Source organism: Carassius carassius, chromosome 34 (genome assembly GCF_963082965.1).
Source record: "Carassius carassius chromosome 34, fCarCar2.1, whole genome shotgun sequence".
NCBI lineage: Eukaryota > Metazoa > Chordata > Actinopteri > Cypriniformes > Cyprinidae > Carassius > Carassius carassius.
This window is the reverse complement of record NC_081788.1, coordinates 7,260,177-7,278,586: the sequence shown is the minus strand read 5'-3', so window position 1 is coordinate 7,278,586 and position 18,410 is coordinate 7,260,177. Positions and strand designations below refer to the sequence as shown.

At 38.1% G+C, this 18,410-nt stretch overlaps 1 protein-coding gene across 3 annotated transcripts; it reads left to right on the top strand.

Moving 5' to 3' along the window:
* The first annotated feature begins 156 nt into the window (after nt 1-156).
* LOC132115404 (RING finger protein 122) lies at nt 157-17,176 on the top strand. 3 transcript variants are annotated; one of them, XM_059523863.1, is made up of 7 exons: nt 158-456; nt 6,795-6,853; nt 11,924-12,080; nt 13,781-13,826; nt 13,959-14,000; nt 14,496-14,578; nt 15,827-17,176. In XM_059523863.1, exons 3-7 carry the CDS (start codon nt 11,971-11,973, stop codon nt 15,939-15,941), a joined length of 396 nt encoding a protein of 131 aa, XP_059379846.1. In that variant the 5' UTR covers nt 158-456; nt 6,795-6,853; nt 11,924-11,970; the 3' UTR covers nt 15,942-17,176. The 3 variants fall into 3 exon arrangements, with proteins under 3 accessions (XP_059379845.1, XP_059379846.1, XP_059379844.1); XM_059523862.1 differs by lacking the exon at nt 6,795-6,853 and having other exon boundaries at nt 157-456; nt 14,499-14,578; XM_059523861.1 differs by lacking the exon at nt 6,795-6,853.
* Nucleotides 17,177-18,410: the final 1,234 nt, after the last annotated feature.

The window sequence follows — 18,410 nt, the reverse complement described above, 5'->3', positions numbered from 1 at the left end:
TGACATACACCACTCAAGTGTCATTATTGTGGAATTACTTATAACCTTCATTAGATTTAATGTGTCGCGTGGATATACAACATGACAGCCAGAGGACCGTCGTGTTTATGTGAGTCGAAAAAGACGTGTGCTGATGAAGATTGGCTCAGTTCTGTGCCCATCACTGCGCCTGGGAGGGACTTGAAGTCGCTCTTGTTCAGTTCTCAATGGATGCCAGCATCAGCATTCACGCGATCAGATGTGAAACGAAGCACGTGAACGCGAGCGAACGGCAGAACATGAGCGTCGTGGATGTGGATGAAACGACGGAGATCGCTATGAAGACGGTTTAGTCAGATAAAGCCAGATGTGCTGCATGACCTGACAGAGGGCATCATCTCTCTGTTTATAAACACCCGTCCCTTCATACAAAGGAACCACGCGGGGGATTGATGCACCCTCTCCAGTGGTGCAACGGTAAGATTACACACATCCTTCCTGTCATATTATAGGATTTTATAGGCTGCTATATTAAAACAATAAAAGATGAGGCTTGAGGGTTAACTGGCTTCATTGACACAAACACCGCGTTCATAACAAAGAGATGTTGACATATGGGTTAATGACAAGTAATGCTCTGAAATAACGAAAAGGAGAAATATTTTAAAAATCTAGTCTAGATCTTATGTAATATTTGTATCCATATTGGTTGCATACATTTTGAAAAACTACTATTCCTGATTCTCGTCAACAAAAACAACAAAAAAAGTTTGAATGACTATAAATGTCAAGTGGTGTAACCTTTAAATACTTCTTTCTTTGTAAACTTGAATACACTTTTTTTTTTGCATTTTTGAGTCATGTATATCTAATAATAATATATATATATGAAAGTGGTTATATTATTATACATATAATACGGAGATTTATTATAGTTACTCTCCAGCTGTTATATGAACATGTGCCAGTTAAAGGAGCATAGATTCAATGACTGACAGCGCGTTGTCACCTCACGCTCACTTTAAATGATTTTCACACTTAAAGGGACACAGCCATCGACTATTAAATATTTCCCACATGAAAGCTGTAGCATTCATCTAATCATGCTTTTTTTGATTTGATTCAGATCTGCTCATCATTCGATCTAGATTATTGAGATTCACTGAGGGCTATTAACAAAAAAAAAATCATATTTATAGGTCAGCCCATATTTGTCGTGAAAGCGCCTCACAGATGAGAGCCCTCTATAATCTCGTGGGGTTGTTGATATTTCATGTAAATCTCTGTGAAAAAGCTTTGAAAGAGCTGAAATGCACATTTTGGGTCTGCTTTATGTAAAAAAAAAAAAAAAACCAGCCATTTGTATGCTAATTTTAAATTTGAATACGTGATAACAATTATAAATTATATGAAGCTGTTTATGGTTTAGATTCATGGAAATATTGTCTATGTTGCTGCGTCTTTTTGATATCAGACAGAGAACAGGAAGCGCTTATCTTCTTCACACTGCACACCAGCATCTTACTCGCAAAATAGATCAGCAGGTTTCAAAGAGCTCTGCTGGCAAATGTGTGGTTTGCTCAAGGATCTGTTTTGCCAACACAAAAAGCACAGTTTAAATCTCAAGAAGGGGTGACTCAACCCTGCTCCATCAGTGTTGTCCCTCACCCTGCGGGACGGCCTCCGCAGATGGCTTTCTGTTACTGAAGCAGATGTGTCTGTTAAATGGCAAGCAACTCTAGTGACCTACATTTATATGCCTTCTCATGCTCTCTTCCACACACCCCCTCTTCTCACCTCTTGTTTGAGTCTTCATTTCTGTATCAAGAACAGTACAAACTCTTGTGTAAAAGAAGTGCGCTTGTTGAATGTGCACTTGTAGTGTACTTCGAATCTTATAAAAAAAAATTAATGTATTTGCATATTATATAATATTAATGAAATAAATTGCATCTTAGGAGTACTTAAAGAGAATATACTGTTCTTAACACACTTTTAAAGTCTCCTTTTTAATAATGCCAGTACATTTGAAATAATTGTGTTTTAATAATCTTTTGTTATGCTTTAAAAAGCTCTTAATATGATTTCCCAGATAGCATACTAAAGCACACAAAAAGAACCTGATTACAATTTCAACTGTATTGTGTTCTTACATTTACAGCTAATCTACAGTATGTAAAAAAAATGTGCAATAAGATATATATTTAAAAACATGACATAGGCGTTTCTATAGAAATGACATTAAAGTATATTTTAGAATATCATAAATGATTGTCAGTACATTCAGCAGTTACACTTTAACCAAAATAATTAATTACTGAATTACATATAAATATCTACTTAAGTCGTACTTAAATTCAACTAATTGCTCACATATAAATTTTAACTGTAATACATTTTCATTTGGTTTTTCAAGTGTCTGAAAACATCACAAGTCTTTTCTTTAGAGTATATTATTTCTGTAATAAGTACTCTTGTTAAAAGTATGCTAAAGTGTATTTACAAGAAACAATAACATTTTAAGTAAAAATAAAAATTAATTGTATATATTTAATTAATAGTTAATAATAATTAATAAAAAAATATCATGGTAAATATTTGGAAAAAAAATATTAGGAAGTCTGTGTGGAACAAGGCGTCAGATGATATGTTTATTTAAGCCGATACTGTACAGACGGAAAAGTGCACATTGATAAACAGCTGACTGCGATTATTTGCCAGGATTTGCTCATATTTACACATTAAACAAAATAATTGGAATGAGGAGAAGCCTATTTTAAATCAGTTGTCAAAAATCGGTTATCAGTTGTTCTGTCAGCAGGGAGTGAGTGTGAGAATGAAGCGCTCTATCGATTTCCTCCTAGGAAGCACAACTCTACTTGAGACAGACGCGTCTCTCTCTCGGCAGAAATGATGTTAAATGGCAAGGTTATTGATTTCCACTGGTTCAGGTAACTTGAGAAGAGCTGACAGAGACAGCTGAATTGAAAGAGCCTGTGTTTATTTTTTTCAGCCTCGTACAAGAAGAACAAGTGCATGCCGTCCAAATGTGTTTCTGCAATTATATTCTCAGGAAATGCTGCACGATTACCAGTGCTAGGTTCTGAGATTTTCATGTAAAGTTCTTCTACATTTGTGCTTGAATTGTAGAAATGTACAACAATATTGTTAACATGACATTGATAATAATAAGAAATGTCTCTTGAGGAGCAAATCAGCATATTATACTGATTTCTGGAGGATCATGTGACACTGAAGACTGGAGTAATGATGTTGAAAATTCAGCTTTGGTCACAGGAATATATTACAGTTTATAATATATTACAATAGAAAACAGTTATTTTAAATTGCAATGATATTTCAAAATATTACTGTTTTTATTGTGTTTTTGATTAAATAAATGCAACTTTGGTGAGCATAAGAGACTTCTTTCACATTTCAAACATTTCAAAATCTTGATCCAAGAAAAAAAAATTATATATATATATATATGTTTATAAACTGATGGAATGTCCTTGAGTGTCCTCTATTTCCCAATATATAAACCACGGACACCTATTGACACCTATTGAAAACTTACAAAAGTAAATTTGATTTTTTACAAATATTTACAAAAAAGTTAAACTTATATGCACTTTTTGTTTTATCATCAAAGCCCAACATTTAAGAAATAAGTGAAACACCATTGATTTAAATATCCTAACACTTTGATATCGTACACTACCATTGCATAATATTATTTATCATATCATATACATATACAGTAAAACAGTATATCAAAATGTAATTTATTTCAACTGAATTTTCAGCATCATAACTCCAGTCTTCAGTGTCACATGATCCTTCAGAAAACTGTCTAATATGCTGATTTGCTGCTCAAGAAACATTATCATCACTGTTGAAAACAATTGTACTACTTCATATGTTTGTAGAAACATATATTTTTTGCATGTTTGACCCCGTTTGTTATGCAAAAACATATCATGTTAACACAATACCTTTTAAATAATCAAATTGCATTTTTTGATTCTTGAGTTAAATAGCAGTAGTAGCAGCAGATTCATTGGCTATAGCTACTGATGGTATACTAAGCTACTAGGCTAATTGACTGTCGCTATGCAAAGAAAACAGGCTTTGTTAGGTATCATGATGGTAAGAAAGCAGGCTAATCAACTAATGCTATATAAAATTTTAATCTCTAAATCTGTTAGCTTGTGGAGTAACTGAAAAAAAAATCACAACAACAAATATTTGATGTGACTATTTATAGCTTCCATATGTAAAACAGGCTATAAAAACATCAATTTTCATATTTATAAAGTTAACAAAAGCTACATAATAATAGCAATTTTGTAGGATCACCACTTTATACATTAATGCAAATATATATTCAGCCAAGCACATGGCAGCAACACAATGCATTTAGGCATGTACTGTAGATATGGTCAAGACAATCTGCTGAAGTTAAAATGCATGTAAAATGCATGGGGAAGTTATGGCCTAGTGGTTAGAGAGTTTAACTCCTAACCCTAGGGTTGTGAGTTCAAGTCTCGGGCCGGCTATACCACGACTTAGGTGCCCTTGAGCAAGGCACTGAACCCCCAACTGCTCCCCGGGCGCCGCAGCATAAATGGCTGCCCACTGCTCTGGGTGTGTGTTCACTGCTGTGTGTGTGCACTTTGGATGGGTTAAATGCAGAGCACAAATTCTGAGTATGGGTCACCATACTTGGCTGAATGTCACGTCACTAAAACAAAGCATCAGAATGGAGATGAATGGTGATTTAAGTGACTTTGAACGTGACATGGTTGTTGGTGTCAGATGGACTGTCTGAGTATTTCAGAAACTGCTGATCAGCTGAGATTTTCTCGCACAACCATTTCCAGGATTTAAAGAGAAGCGACCGAAAAAGAGAAAATATCCAGTGATCGGCAGTTCTGTGGCTGAAAATCCAGAGGTCAGAAGAGAATGGCCAGACTTTTTTAAGCTGATAGAAAGTAGGGCTGCTCCGATCACGATCGGCCGATCGTTAATGCGCATCTCATCATTAAAGCTGGTTCCCTAATTAGCGATAAATTCCCTCAGGTGGGTGGTTTCACATTGAGCAGCTGTTACTACACAGAGCCTTGTTAACTGAGAAGATGCGCAAATAAACGCTGGAAATGAACGTGGATTTGCGCAGCTTCTCTGTTAACAATGGCTCTGTGTAGTAACAGCTGCTCTATGTGAAATCACGCACCTGATGGAATTTACCGCTGATTACACAACCGGCTTTACTGACGAGATGCGCATAACGATCGGCCGATCGTGATCGGAGCACCCCTAATAGAAAGGCAAAAATACTCAAACAATCACTCGTTACAACCAAAGTTTGCAGAAAAGCATCTCTGAATGCACAGCATGTCAAAACTTGAAGTAGATGCGCTACATCAGAAGACACACCAGGTGCCACTCCTGTCGGCTAAGATCAAGAAACTGAGGCTACAAATCACACAAGCTTCCCAAAATACAACAGAATATTGAAAAAAGGTTGCCTGCAACATTCGGATGGTATCAACACGAAAGTATGGATCCATCCTACCATGCATCAGCGGTTCAGGCTGCTGGTGGTGGTGTAATGGTTTGAAATAATTTCTTGGCACACATTTGGTCCCTTAGTGCAAACCGAGCATAATTTAAACACCACAGCATACCTATTGTATTGTATTGTTGGTGACCATGTCCATCCCTTTATGACCACAGCATGCCCAGCTGGCTACTTCTAGCAGGATAATGCCACCATATCACAAAGCTCAAATCATCTCAACTGCTTTCTTGGAAATGACAGTGAGTTCATTATACCAAAATGGCCTCCAGTCACCAGATCTCAATTCAACACCCCAGCTTTGGGAGATGGTGAAACAGGAGATACACTGCATGATGCTGTCATGACAATATGGACCAGAAAATCTGAGGAATGCTTTCAGGTTGCCAGGTCTGTTAAACAAAACTAGCTGATTACATTTTTCATGGTTTTTCTGGTCTTAGCCTCAGACGTCTTGCCCATGTAGTTGTCGTCGGATTAGTTGAATTCTACAGGATTTCTGGGAGATGTATGTGTCACATTCTTTAATATATTGCCTCGAAAAAAAGATACCATGATGCCAAAATCCTAGTAGAGGAAGAAAGCTGTCATGTTTACAACTGTTACAATGAGCACTTATCGTGATTAACTAACCGCTGAATTTGCAAAGTATGTGAAATATGCAAAATTCATGGCATAAATAGACTTTGTAAAATACGTCCAAGAGTTTTACACACTGGTCTGATATTGTGGGGACATTTCCACTCCCCTAAATATGACAGAGCACAAAACTAAATGTATTTAGTTGTTTTACCTGTCAGTCATATGGACTCCTGGGTGGTCCTTGGACATTCAAAGCAGTCAGGGTTCCAGACCTTCTACCGTAATTTGAAATAGCCTTCCCGCAAGAATGCTTTAACCCGCAGACTAAAAACCAACCCACGTCATCTGTGTAAAAGTAGACCAATTCCAAGGGAAATGTGCAGACTTGGCAATACTGTACATCACCTTGTTGAATCTATGCAACAAAGAATTAAAGGGATAGTTCACCAAAAAATTAAAATTACCCTATGATTATTCACCCTCACGCTGTTATGAAATACCACACTCAGAGACAAGAAGGAATATTAACCCAACAGACGTGTTTGTTAACAGTTTTGTAGCAAAGGATAATAGCTGGTGAGTTCAAGTAAACAGACAGTCTTGGGTGAATTAATGAAGGTACTGATGAGGGTTTTCTTTGTTTTACCAGAGTTGGAGAGCACACACAGAATTGATGAGATGATGGAGATTGCCAGTGGTGGGGGACAGGTGAGTACAACCAGTCTGGAGTGAATAGATCTAGGGAGAAGGTGGAGATCACGAGGGAGACGAAGGAGCTCTTGGAAGGAGGTAAGTAGGAGATTGCGGGTAAGTAGATCATACGTTTTGTGTCCTTAATTCATAAGGGAGACCACCTGTTATGGTGGCTATGGCAGAAGTTACAGATGCAATCCAGTCTATCTCTTGAATCTTCGTTTTGATTGTCGGTTTTGCTTGGTTTGGGGTACATATGTGCAGTTAAGGGGTCACCCCGGTGGAGCAGGATCAGAGACACTGGCGGCTGCACTGGCTGGTTCCTGGATGATAGGAGATGGTAAAGTTGAAGCGTGTGAAGAAGAAAGCCCCCCGGCCTGCCTGTGATTTAGCCATTTAGCATAATGTAGGTATTCAAGATTCCGACTATCACTGAGCACTACAGACGGGTGGCAGGCCCCCTACAGTCAGTTTCTCCATTCCACCAGGGACAGCTTGATGGCCAGAAGCTCCCGATTTCCAATGTCATAATTTTGCTCTGCCAGGTATAGCTTTTTGGAGAAGAAGGCACATGGATGGAGTTGAGGAGGAGTTGTGACTTCCATGATGAAGGGCTTTTTTGGATGGATCAAAAGAGATGCTGAGGTGAAAGCTTGTTGGAGACTGTGGCCTGTGTGGACCAGGACTTGATAGCATCCACCAACGGGCGTTGACTAGTCCATAGCGCATGACCAAGTACTCATAGTCACAAAGGCAGTCTTCTTCCCCCTCACATATCAAGATGAGGTTGTAAGCACTCCTGAGGTCCAACTTGGTGAAGATCCGAGCTCTGTGAAGTTGTTTTAGGGTTGCAGGGATGAGAGGAAGAGGGCAACGAACTGTTATCTTGTTGAGAGCCCAGTGCAAGGCCACAAGTCTCCATCCTTCTTAGCATAAAAGAAAAACGCGGAAGCAGCAGGGGAAGTGGATGGATGGATGTAGCCTTGTTGAAATGCCTCCTCAATATATTTCTTTGGGGATGGTGAGAGGATACACCTTTCCTCTATGCACTGGTTCACCTGGCAAGATGTCGATAGCACAGTCCCATGGTCTATGAGGTGGTAGTTGAGAGGATCATTTCGGGCAGAAAACATCACTGAAGTTGGCATAACATGATGGAATATCCATGAATCGCTTCTCGACAGGGCTTTTGATGGAAGTGGAGTTCTGAGGCAGAACTGGAGTTAGGGATATACTGGTTGAGGCACCAGGGAGAAACCATCCTTGCCCCACTTCAGGACTTCGCTGGTGGACCACAATATCGTAGGGTTGTGTGAAACGAGCCAGGGGTGCCCTAGAACGATCCCAGTGGTATAGTTCTCTAGAACCAGCAAGCAGATTTCTTCGGTATGTAGCTGACCAACCTAAAGCTGAAGTGGAGCCAATGCAGTATCAAATTTTTCCCAGAGTGAGGAGACCACCAGTGATGGATTGAATCTTGTATTGAATGTGGTTTACTTTTTTCTCGAGCTGGAGTTGTTTGTATACGTCTTCAGTGATGAAAGTTGCCGGCCAACCCAGAGTCGAATAGGGCACGAACTGTAACAGAATGTTGGAGAGTAGTGAGCTGAACAATAGTGATCTGTGGATGTACTGTACATTAATGGGATTATATGCAAGAACACTCACCATGGGTCTTGAAGGACGGATGTGACATGTTTGTAAAATATGTCCACTCTGTCACAAAATAAACATAACCCATAGGTCAGCCAACATTGATGCTCGGCCAAAGACAGACGTGCATGGTCGATCTGCCTGGGTCAGGGTTAGGTTCTGAAGAACTGGCATCCCCTGGCTGGCAGAAAAGGAAAGTCGGTTCTTGGTACAAATTATCCACCATAAAGCCCTTTTTTCAGTTGGCAACTCTGATGGGCAGTTGAATAAAGCACTCAAGCCCAATGGTGTCATTGTATGCCGAGAGATGCAGCCGCAGAGAGGGCTGAGAGAGCAGTAGTTGGTTAACAGAGAGCATTCATCCCATCTGCTAGAAGCTACAATGGTTCTGAATTGGAGATCATAATCTTGAATGGAGCTCTTGCCTTGACGAAGATAGTATAATTGCTCACCAATGGAGGAATCTCCAACTGGTCTTCCAAAAACCTCTCAGAAATGAGCAAAGAAGGCATTGAGTGAATGGGTTGCTGATCTGTTTTGCTGCCAGGGAGACTCAGCCCACTGAGCATTTGACCTGAGAGTAGAGACAGAAAATATTTTATCTCTTTGCTTGGGAAACAATATGGCTGTAGCTCTAGGATGAGCAAACACTGTAGGAGGAATCCGTTACATTCATCCACCGAGCCAGAGAAGGCTGCTGGATTGACAATGGGAATGGCAGTGTAGATGGTTGCCGAATAAGTTGCTGATGTGGAAACAACTGCTGATGATGCAGTGGGAGTGTTAACAGGTGTGCTGAGGACCTTGCAGAGAGAATTCACCAGCTCCAAGAAGGGATCCACATCTGCCGATTTCATACTGTTATGGTCTGGTCTTCTGTTATGGAATACCACACTCGGAAACACGATGGAATGTTAACCCAACAGGTGTGTTTATTAACAGTTTTGTAGCAATGGATAAAGGCAGGTGAGTTCAAGTACATATATAATCTTTGGTGAATTAATGAAGATACTGATGAGTGTTTTACTTGTTTTACCAGAGGGGGAGAACACACACAGAATTGGAGCGATAATGGTGATTGTCAGGAGCTGGGGACAGGTGAGTATAGCAGGTTTTGAGTGAGATCAAGGGAGACAGTGGAGAACATGAGGGAGACAAAGGAGATATTGGAAGGAGGTAAGTAGGAGATTGCAGCTAAGTAGAGCATACATTTTAAGTCCTTAATCCACAAGGGAGACCAGACAATGAGGCAGTGAGGAGCTTATAGTGCTGGCTGGGTGATGATGTGATCTGTGACAGGTGTGATGGATTAGAATTCTGGTGATTGAGTGCATTGAGTGGTGGATGAGCCTGGTGTGGCCTAGACACATGAAATCATAGCTGTATATGACTTTCTTCTTTCAGACAAATACAGTCAAAGTTATATTTAAAAATGTCCTGGCTCTTCCAAGCATTATAATTGCAGTGAATGGGGGTCAAGATTTTGAAGTCCAATAAAGTGTATCCATCCATTATAAAAAAGTGATTCACATGGCTCCAGGGAATTAATAATGGCCTTTTTTAAGCAAATGAATGCGGTGTAAGAAAAATATACATATTTGTGATGAGTGGGGTGGGGCCGAGAGACGTGGGAACAGGAGCGAGGCCGGTGGAGTGATTGAGAAATGAGCGACACCTGCTCGACCCACCGGTGGAGGAGTGTCGTGCCGTCCGCCAAGGGCCATCCAGTGTCACCGCCAGGCACCGCGGAGGAGATCGCCCAGCTGGTGGAGGGCCAAGCGGCAGTGCGTCTGGGAACCGGAACTTTTTTTTCTTTCTCTCTCTCCCCTCTCTCGTCTCTGTCGCTCCTCCTTCCATCTCCTTTTCTCTCGCCTCGTCTGTCCTACCCCCAGGTTCCCGGGGGTGGTAGAGCGCAGTCTCGGGAGTACCCCCCGGCCTGCGAGGGGCGATGGGGGTATGTGACGAGTGGGGCGGGGCCGAGAGACGTGGGAACAGGAGCGAGGCCGGTGGAGTGATTGGGAAATGAGCGACACCTGCTCGACCCACCGGTCTCGAGTCCCACAGAGGAGATGGAGGGATATAAAACCGGAGCGACGACAGTGACGGACGAGAGAGGACCAGGTCTGGGTTTTAGTTTTAGTTTGCTTTTTATTTGTTTTGTATTTATTTTGATTATTAAAGTTTATATTTGATTGTCCGCCGGTTCCCGCCTCCTTCTTCCCGTGATCATGGAGTTTTAATCGTTACAATATTTAAAACTTTAAAAACTGTAATTTCTAGTCTATGCTAAATGTCGTATGCATATTCACAATAGAATAATCTAAGACGTAGGCGTAGCATAAGCTTCGGTGAGAAGTAATGAACTTGAAAACAGGAGAGAACAAAAGAAAATACCGGTCATGAATTAGAAGTATAAAACGAGGATTTGTAAAGAAAAATGGCAGAGGATTTTGATATAAGCCAAGAGAAGACTGGTTTTCTTTTGCTGTAAACAAAGCTTAGTTCTCACAAAATTAGCATATTCTCACTGGAGCTTCAACTACAGCCACGTCCTACATCATCCGCTAGAACAACTCTCTCTCGTGAATGCGTGTGCGACAGAGATAGAGATTACTGTTTATAAAGTAAAATAAAATATGGATAATGTTCTTAGACAAACATATTGATACAATTCCCCAGAGCTGTGTAGAGCACTTTTTATGATGTATGGATGCACTTTATTGGACTTCAAAGTCTTGACACCCATTCATTGCCATTATAAAGCTTGAAAGAAACAGTGCATTTTTAATATAACTCCGATTGTATTCATCTGAAAGCAGAAAGTCACATGCACCATGGTTTGAGGGTGAGTAAATAATGGAGTAAGTTTAATTTTGGGGTGAACTGTCCCTTTAAGGCATTCTTGAAACCAAAAAGGATTTGTTGTATGTGTTAAGAAACAGTTATGGAAGTGAACTCTCTTTAAGTACACTATACTTATAGTATTTGAAATAACAGTTTTTAAACTAAAGTATATATTTTTAAAATTCAAAGTACACTAAAAGTGTATATTCATTCAGTACAGTTAAACACACTTTTTTTCACAAGGAATGGCCCAAAAGGCCACTGGATTCTGCAGGGTGAATCTTTCACAATGCTGGAACTAAATTCTAATGATGTAATGATAGTTAGCAGTCAGTTCACACACCTGCGTTTCCTCTTACAGAGAATCTAGACACATGACTGAGTGAAAGCCCTTAATGTTTTCTGTTTTTTGTCAGGGAATGTGGACTCATGTCTGAAACACTGTTAGATTAGTCATCAAACCTGTATTCAGATGAGAGGAGAGCTATTTGTGTGTTCTAACACAGACATATAACTGATTAGTTCTGTTTGAATGATGTGTTTTTTCATGTTGTATGTGTTACTGATGATATTTCACTTCTTGTATAGGGTGCTTCTGCGGTTTGGGACTGATTTATTCCAATAAGACCTGCACTATGCCATCCGTCACCTTCCAGGACCTTCCTCTCAACATCTATATCGTGATCTTCGGCACAGGCATCTTCATCTTCGTACTCAGCCTCATATTCTGCTGCTATTTTATAAGGTGAGTCTGATCTCACTCACACACATGAACACACACACAGGTATTGACTTGCACACAGGAGTATATATCTTACTGATTAGCTGTAGGACAATATTGTGACGGGCCGGTAGTGAAAGTCAACAGGAAATTGAATAGTGGACGATACACATGCAGACGTCAGCAGGACGCTTCATGTCATCAACACATTAGATGATCTGTTTGTTATTAATGAAACTATTGTTATAAAGGTCAAAACAAACCGCCTCAAATATCGCACATTTTCTCTTCTTTTTTCTTTTCTTTTTTCTTTCCTTATCTATCCAATCTTTTCTTCTTTTCTACCTATTTCTCTTTTCTTTTCTCTTTTTTTTCTTTTCCTTTTCTACCTATTTCTACTATTCTTTTCTGCCTATTTATCTTATCTATCTTTCTTTCCTTATCTATGCTACCCTTTTTCTTTTTTTTCTGTTCTGTCCTGTCCAATTATTTTGATTTCTTTCCTTTCCTATAGTTATCTGACCTTTTTTTATTTTCTTTTCTACCTATTTTTCTGTTGTCTTTCTTTTCTACATATTTCTCTTTTCTTTTTCTTTTCTTATCCCTTTTTTCTACCTATTTCTCTTTTCTTTACTTTCTTTTTATTTTCTTCTTTTCTTTTCTACCTACTTTTCTTTTCTTTTCTACTATGCTACCTTTTTTATATTTGTTCCCTTTTCTATCCTGTCTAATTGTATTTATTTATTTATTTCCTTTAGTTATCTGACATTTTATTTTCATTTCTTTTGTTTTCTACCTATTTTTATTTTATTTTTTACCTATTTGTCTTTTCTTTTGATTCTTTCTTTTATACATATTTCTCATTTCTTTCTTTTCTTTTCTTTTCTTTTCTTTTCTACCTATTTCTCTTTTTTTTCTGCCCATTGTTCTCTTATTTTTTCGATTCTTTCCTTATCTATGCTACATTTTTTATTTTCTAACCTGTCCAATTCTTCTGATTCCTTATCTACCTATTTCTCTTTTATTTTCTACCTATTTCTTTTTCTTTTTTTTCTTTCCTTTCCTATCTATCCAACATTTTTTCTTTTCTTTTCTTTTTCCTGTTTTAGATCTATGTCTTTTTTTAAAAAACAATTACAAAATTAAGTACAGTATATAAATTGTAAAGCACAGAAGACGTTTATATTGTTATTTAAGGGGCTTCCTCTCTTGGCACTTTACAATTGGACAGCATGTAAATCATGTCAAACGCAGATAAAAGCCCTTCGAGGGCAGTGTGTGAACAAGTGTTCGGACCCTCAAGAGCTTGTGTCGTGAGCACCACACACTGCTGTTCAAATCAGTGATTCACCAGTAAAATTGAACTTAATGAAAATAAAACAATGCACATGTATATGTATCACCATGACTCATATTGTTTATCCTCAATCCCTCTCCTAATATAGAGAGAGACCCCCGCTACATCAGTCCATTACAGATTGTCCCTATTTATGTTTATTTACAGTGCAAAGAGCAAAAAGACTAATTGCACTGTATGCTTGTGGGATAATTGTGATATTGCCAATTTTGTAAGTGACTCAGCTTACAATGAAATATGGATAATATATAACATACAACAGAATATACAACAATGCTGAAAATTGAATGAATTATATGAACTATTTTGCATTTCTCATCATTTTTCAGGAACTTAATGCTTTATCTGTTCTTTTTGTCATCAATAGTAAATTGAGACATCAAGCCCAAAGTGAACGCTTTGGATACAGAGAGGTAAGATAGAGTAGGCAGAGATGCTTTAAATAGGTAATCTCTTACATTTGTATCATTTCGTTTTTTTTCCCCAAATATAATGTTATAATCAAAGCTATTTGTACTAACTCGTATCATATGTGTCAACTGCAGGTGATTTTAAAAGGAGACCCGAAGAAGCTGAATCTTCATGGGGTAAGAAACTGCCCTGTTCTAATTTGAAACAAATCAAATTAATAAATACAAATTAAAATATTATTACAGTTTAGAAGTGTTTTCTATATATTTTAAAATGTTATTTATTCCTGTGATGCAAACAATAGTTCACAATATTACAGTTGTATTTTTTTTTATCAAATAAATGTAAATTTGGTGGAAGGAACTTCTTTTAAAAACATTTAAATAAAAATCTTAAGTATTCCAAACTTTTGCCCAGTATCGTATACACTGTAAAAAAAAATGAAGTAATGTCATAATGTTATAAATAACAGATATATATAAGATATATAAGGCCGGTAAATCTCATCCTGATGTCCTTCTGACTGAATCCCATGCTTTTTTCAGTGTGCTGTTATATCTTTGAAAAGCTTTCAAGAGTTTTGTATTTCCACCCATGTTTTCTTTCTCCCCTTTTCCTCATTGTAATCTGTGTCTCCACACCCCTGTGGTGCACGTGACGTCCCTCCACAGCAGACCTGTGCCGTGTGCTTGGAGGACTTTAAGGTGAAAGATGAGCTGGGAGTGCTGCCATGCCAACATGCCTTTCACAGGAGGTGAGTAATGAGCTGGAGTCTAACAGCAGGTGTTCGTAAAGCAGCAGCAGCATCCTGCTATTAGCAGCTCTGTGAAAGACAGGAGCGCACACTTATCCTAGATACTTCATCTTTACATACACTGCTCTTTTTCTCTTGAACATTCTCTGTTTCCCTATTTAGATATTTCCAGAATATGTGCATCAAAACCCCCAAAAAGCTATCTGTATGAAATATTGTTGTTTCCTAAATATGTAGCCATTAGAAGAAAAAGATGTTTTTGCCCCATAATGCCAGGTTTAACGTGCTTAGGATGCTGGCAGTGAAGTAATCTACACTCATCATCATCACCACATACTTAAAAAAAACGTATTACTGAAATAAATATACTTTAAAAGAATATACTTCAGTGCAAACTATGTTTTCGTCCATGCTATTTAGAATTAAATGAAAACATATTATGATTTTAATTTCTTTTAAATGTAACTAGTTAAGCTTAAGAGTGATTTCTGAACCATTTAAATGCATTCTCATATGCGATTTCATAATTACTTTTATTGTTTTTGAAATATGGTTAAAGCATACTCCTGAATTTACTGACAAGCATTTTTGGTAAAGCAAAATATACTTTAAATCTTAAAAAGTACTCAACCTCAGGCCATGTACGATGAAGATGAGTTTGTTACTTCGTCAGAGCAGATTTGGAGAAATGCAGGATTACAGTACGTCACTTGCTCACCTGTGGATCCTCTGCAGTGAATGGGTGCCGTCAGAATGAGAGTTCAAACAGGATCACAATAATCCACAAGTAATACACACAACTCTAGTCCATCAATTAACATTTTGTTAAGTGAAAAGCCGTGTGTTTGTAAGAAATAAATTCATCATTGAGATGTTTTTTAACTTCAAACTGCTTCCAGCTAAAATACAAGTCCATAATCCATAATATTAATTTCTTTCTCCAGTGAAAAAGTCGTCTAGTCTGAAACAACAGAGAACTCTGCACAAATCATGCACTGTTTACAAGTGAAAACAGTTTGAAACAGTTCTAAAGAAATATGTGTGTAGATTTTGATGTGATAGGAATGATGTGATAGGAAAATTTCTCAATTATTACAAAGAACTTGAACGTTTTAAAAGAGTACTTAAACAGACCTGTGATATAATCAGCTTCAACTTCTGCTTTTAACATGATGAAGTACATCAGGAATGAAAAAAGGGCAGATTTCAAGGCAAATGCAAAACACATGTTGGTCTGTGTGTTGGTAGGTGTGTGGTGAAGTGGCTGGAGGTGCGCTGCGTCTGCCCCATGTGTAATAAACCCCTGGCGGGATCCTCCGAGCAGCACCAGAGCATAGGCACACTGCTGGATGAGCTGGTGTAGCGCTCAGACGCTTCTGGGAAGAGACAAGACTGACATCTGGCTTCAAGGCTTTCTGAGGAGATTTTTTTTACAGACATGAACAGACCTGACTCTGACTCTCACAACTTCTAGGCTAAGACCCAATGTATCTTCTGAGGAAAGAAGCCTTTAATTTAACATTGAATGCTAACAGGGCTGTTCAGTCACAGTGTCGTTTGTATGCTAACTCACAAAGCTAATTCACCTCTGTTTCCCTCGGGATATCATAAGGGTTTTTTAACTGATGAGTAAAATAAGGTCTGTGGGAAACACTAAATTAAGATTTAAGAAGAATTTAAATTTGGAAACCGATCGAGTGCTTTATAAACTCAAGTTGCTACATACAGTATGATCTACAACTTCCACAACAATGTGTGTTTACACATTTGACGAAACAAACAACCTTAGTGTAGTCTTTATGTAGTGCCCAGTTGAAAAAAGGTATGTTTTGAAGCTGGGATGCTGGTTTGAGCTGGTTTAAGCTGGTCGTTTGCTGGTTTAAGATGGTCCTTAGCTGGTGTGTTGATCGGACCAGTTTAGGACCAGCACATGGCCAGCTTAAACCAGCAAAGGACCAGCATAAACCAGCTCAAACCAGCATCCCAGCTTCAAAACATACTGTACCTAACCAGCATTTGCTGGTTTTTTCAACAGGGTGAATTTTTAAAGCACACAAATGTTTTAAAATCTCATTTGAAGAATGAATGTGTGATTTGTGGTGTGTGCCAAACTGTGCCAAAATTAAATGTAACGGGCCACTAAAAACCAATTGTATCTCCTGTGGGAAACACTGATGTCTTCTGGGTATTAGGACTACTAACTGATTTTCTGTATTGTAAGAGCTCTACATCAGCATTTACAGCTGAGGAGGAAACAGGATTTACATCATTGAAGCACTGAACACTGCGACTGCGAGTGACAACATCGTGTGTGTGTGTGTGTGTGTGTGTGTGTTTTACAGCCATCAGTAGTAGTGACGGGTGTCTCGTTCATTCTAGATTATGTGTGCACAAATCATGTCACTCTCTTAAGAGATTTGAAGTAAACACTACCACAGTTCCCGGCCACAGAAATGAGCTGCCAGTGAAAACACAAGTGGCTTACTTTTTTGTATTTCAAGTGTTTGTGTTTGTTTACTGTAATGTGATTGCCATTGTTACTACCTTCTGTGTTTTAGTCAATGTTTTCATACCGAAAAAATGAACATTTTAAAATCATTTTTCTGTGCTGCATGTTTCACTTTCTATTATGTGTGTGTGCAGCTGTCTTTTCAACGACCTTTTAGCTAAGCCAAATATTTTTTAACAATTCATAAATTTCTGTTTCATATATGTGGTAGAACATGACCTTTTTTCATTATATTTTAGTATAAAAGTGGTCAATGGAAGGATGTGGAATGTGTCTTTTCATACATTTTTTTATCATTTTACATTTCCCTGAGCTAACTTACAGGAATATTTTCCCCAAATGTAAACATCTGCTGACAGTTAACTTATCCTCAGACCATCCAAGATGTAGATGAGTTTGTGTCAGATTTCAGTCACTTGCTCACCAATGGGTGCCGTCAGAATGAGAGTATTCTCTTGTAATTTCACATATACTGTAAAACAAACACAAAAATTAAATTAAATTTAAATTTTTGCATTTAGCAGATGCTTAGCGACTTACAGTGCATTCAGGCTATCAATTTTGACCTATCATGTGTTCCAGGGGACTCGAACCCCCAACGCTTGACGTAGCAATGCTCTACCACTTGAGCTACAGGAACATTTTTAAAAATTAAGTCATAACAATTACTGAAAACATTTATACAGGAGTTAGAAGCATAAAACAAAAACAGGGTAAAGTACTAGGTTCAATATTAGCAAAACTTACAAGACCCAAGTGGAAGAATTATAAGTACAGATTTTATTCAGTTAAACTTAAATCATTATAAGCAGTGTTAAATTTTATTTAGATCAGTGCATTAAGAGGCAGCAGACTTCATAAGTAAGCTTCAGATAATTGTAGTCTTCTGAATAATATTACTTGACTAAGAATTAGAAATATAGCTAAAATATGCACAAATCAAGTACCGTTTATTAGCGAAACCAGTCTAAAGGGTTCTGAACAAATATGTGGGAGGATTTTGATGTGAGAGACAACAGGAAATTGACTTTTTCACTTGAGGAAGTGATAATGAATTATGGATCCATGTTTTGGCCAGAAACGACACTTTAAAGTTAAAAATCTTAAATGATGAATTTGTTTCCTAAAAAAATGGATTTGTCTGGATTCACTGGTGAGCAAGTGATGAAATGCTACATTTATACAAATGAAGAAATGCTCCCATGAAGAAACAAACTCATCTACGTCGTTTTCATCTTTGGGTGAACCATTAATTTAGGACCAAGATCAGGGATATTCCACTTTGCATTTAGGCCTATTAGAATTTAGGACATGTTTAAAATT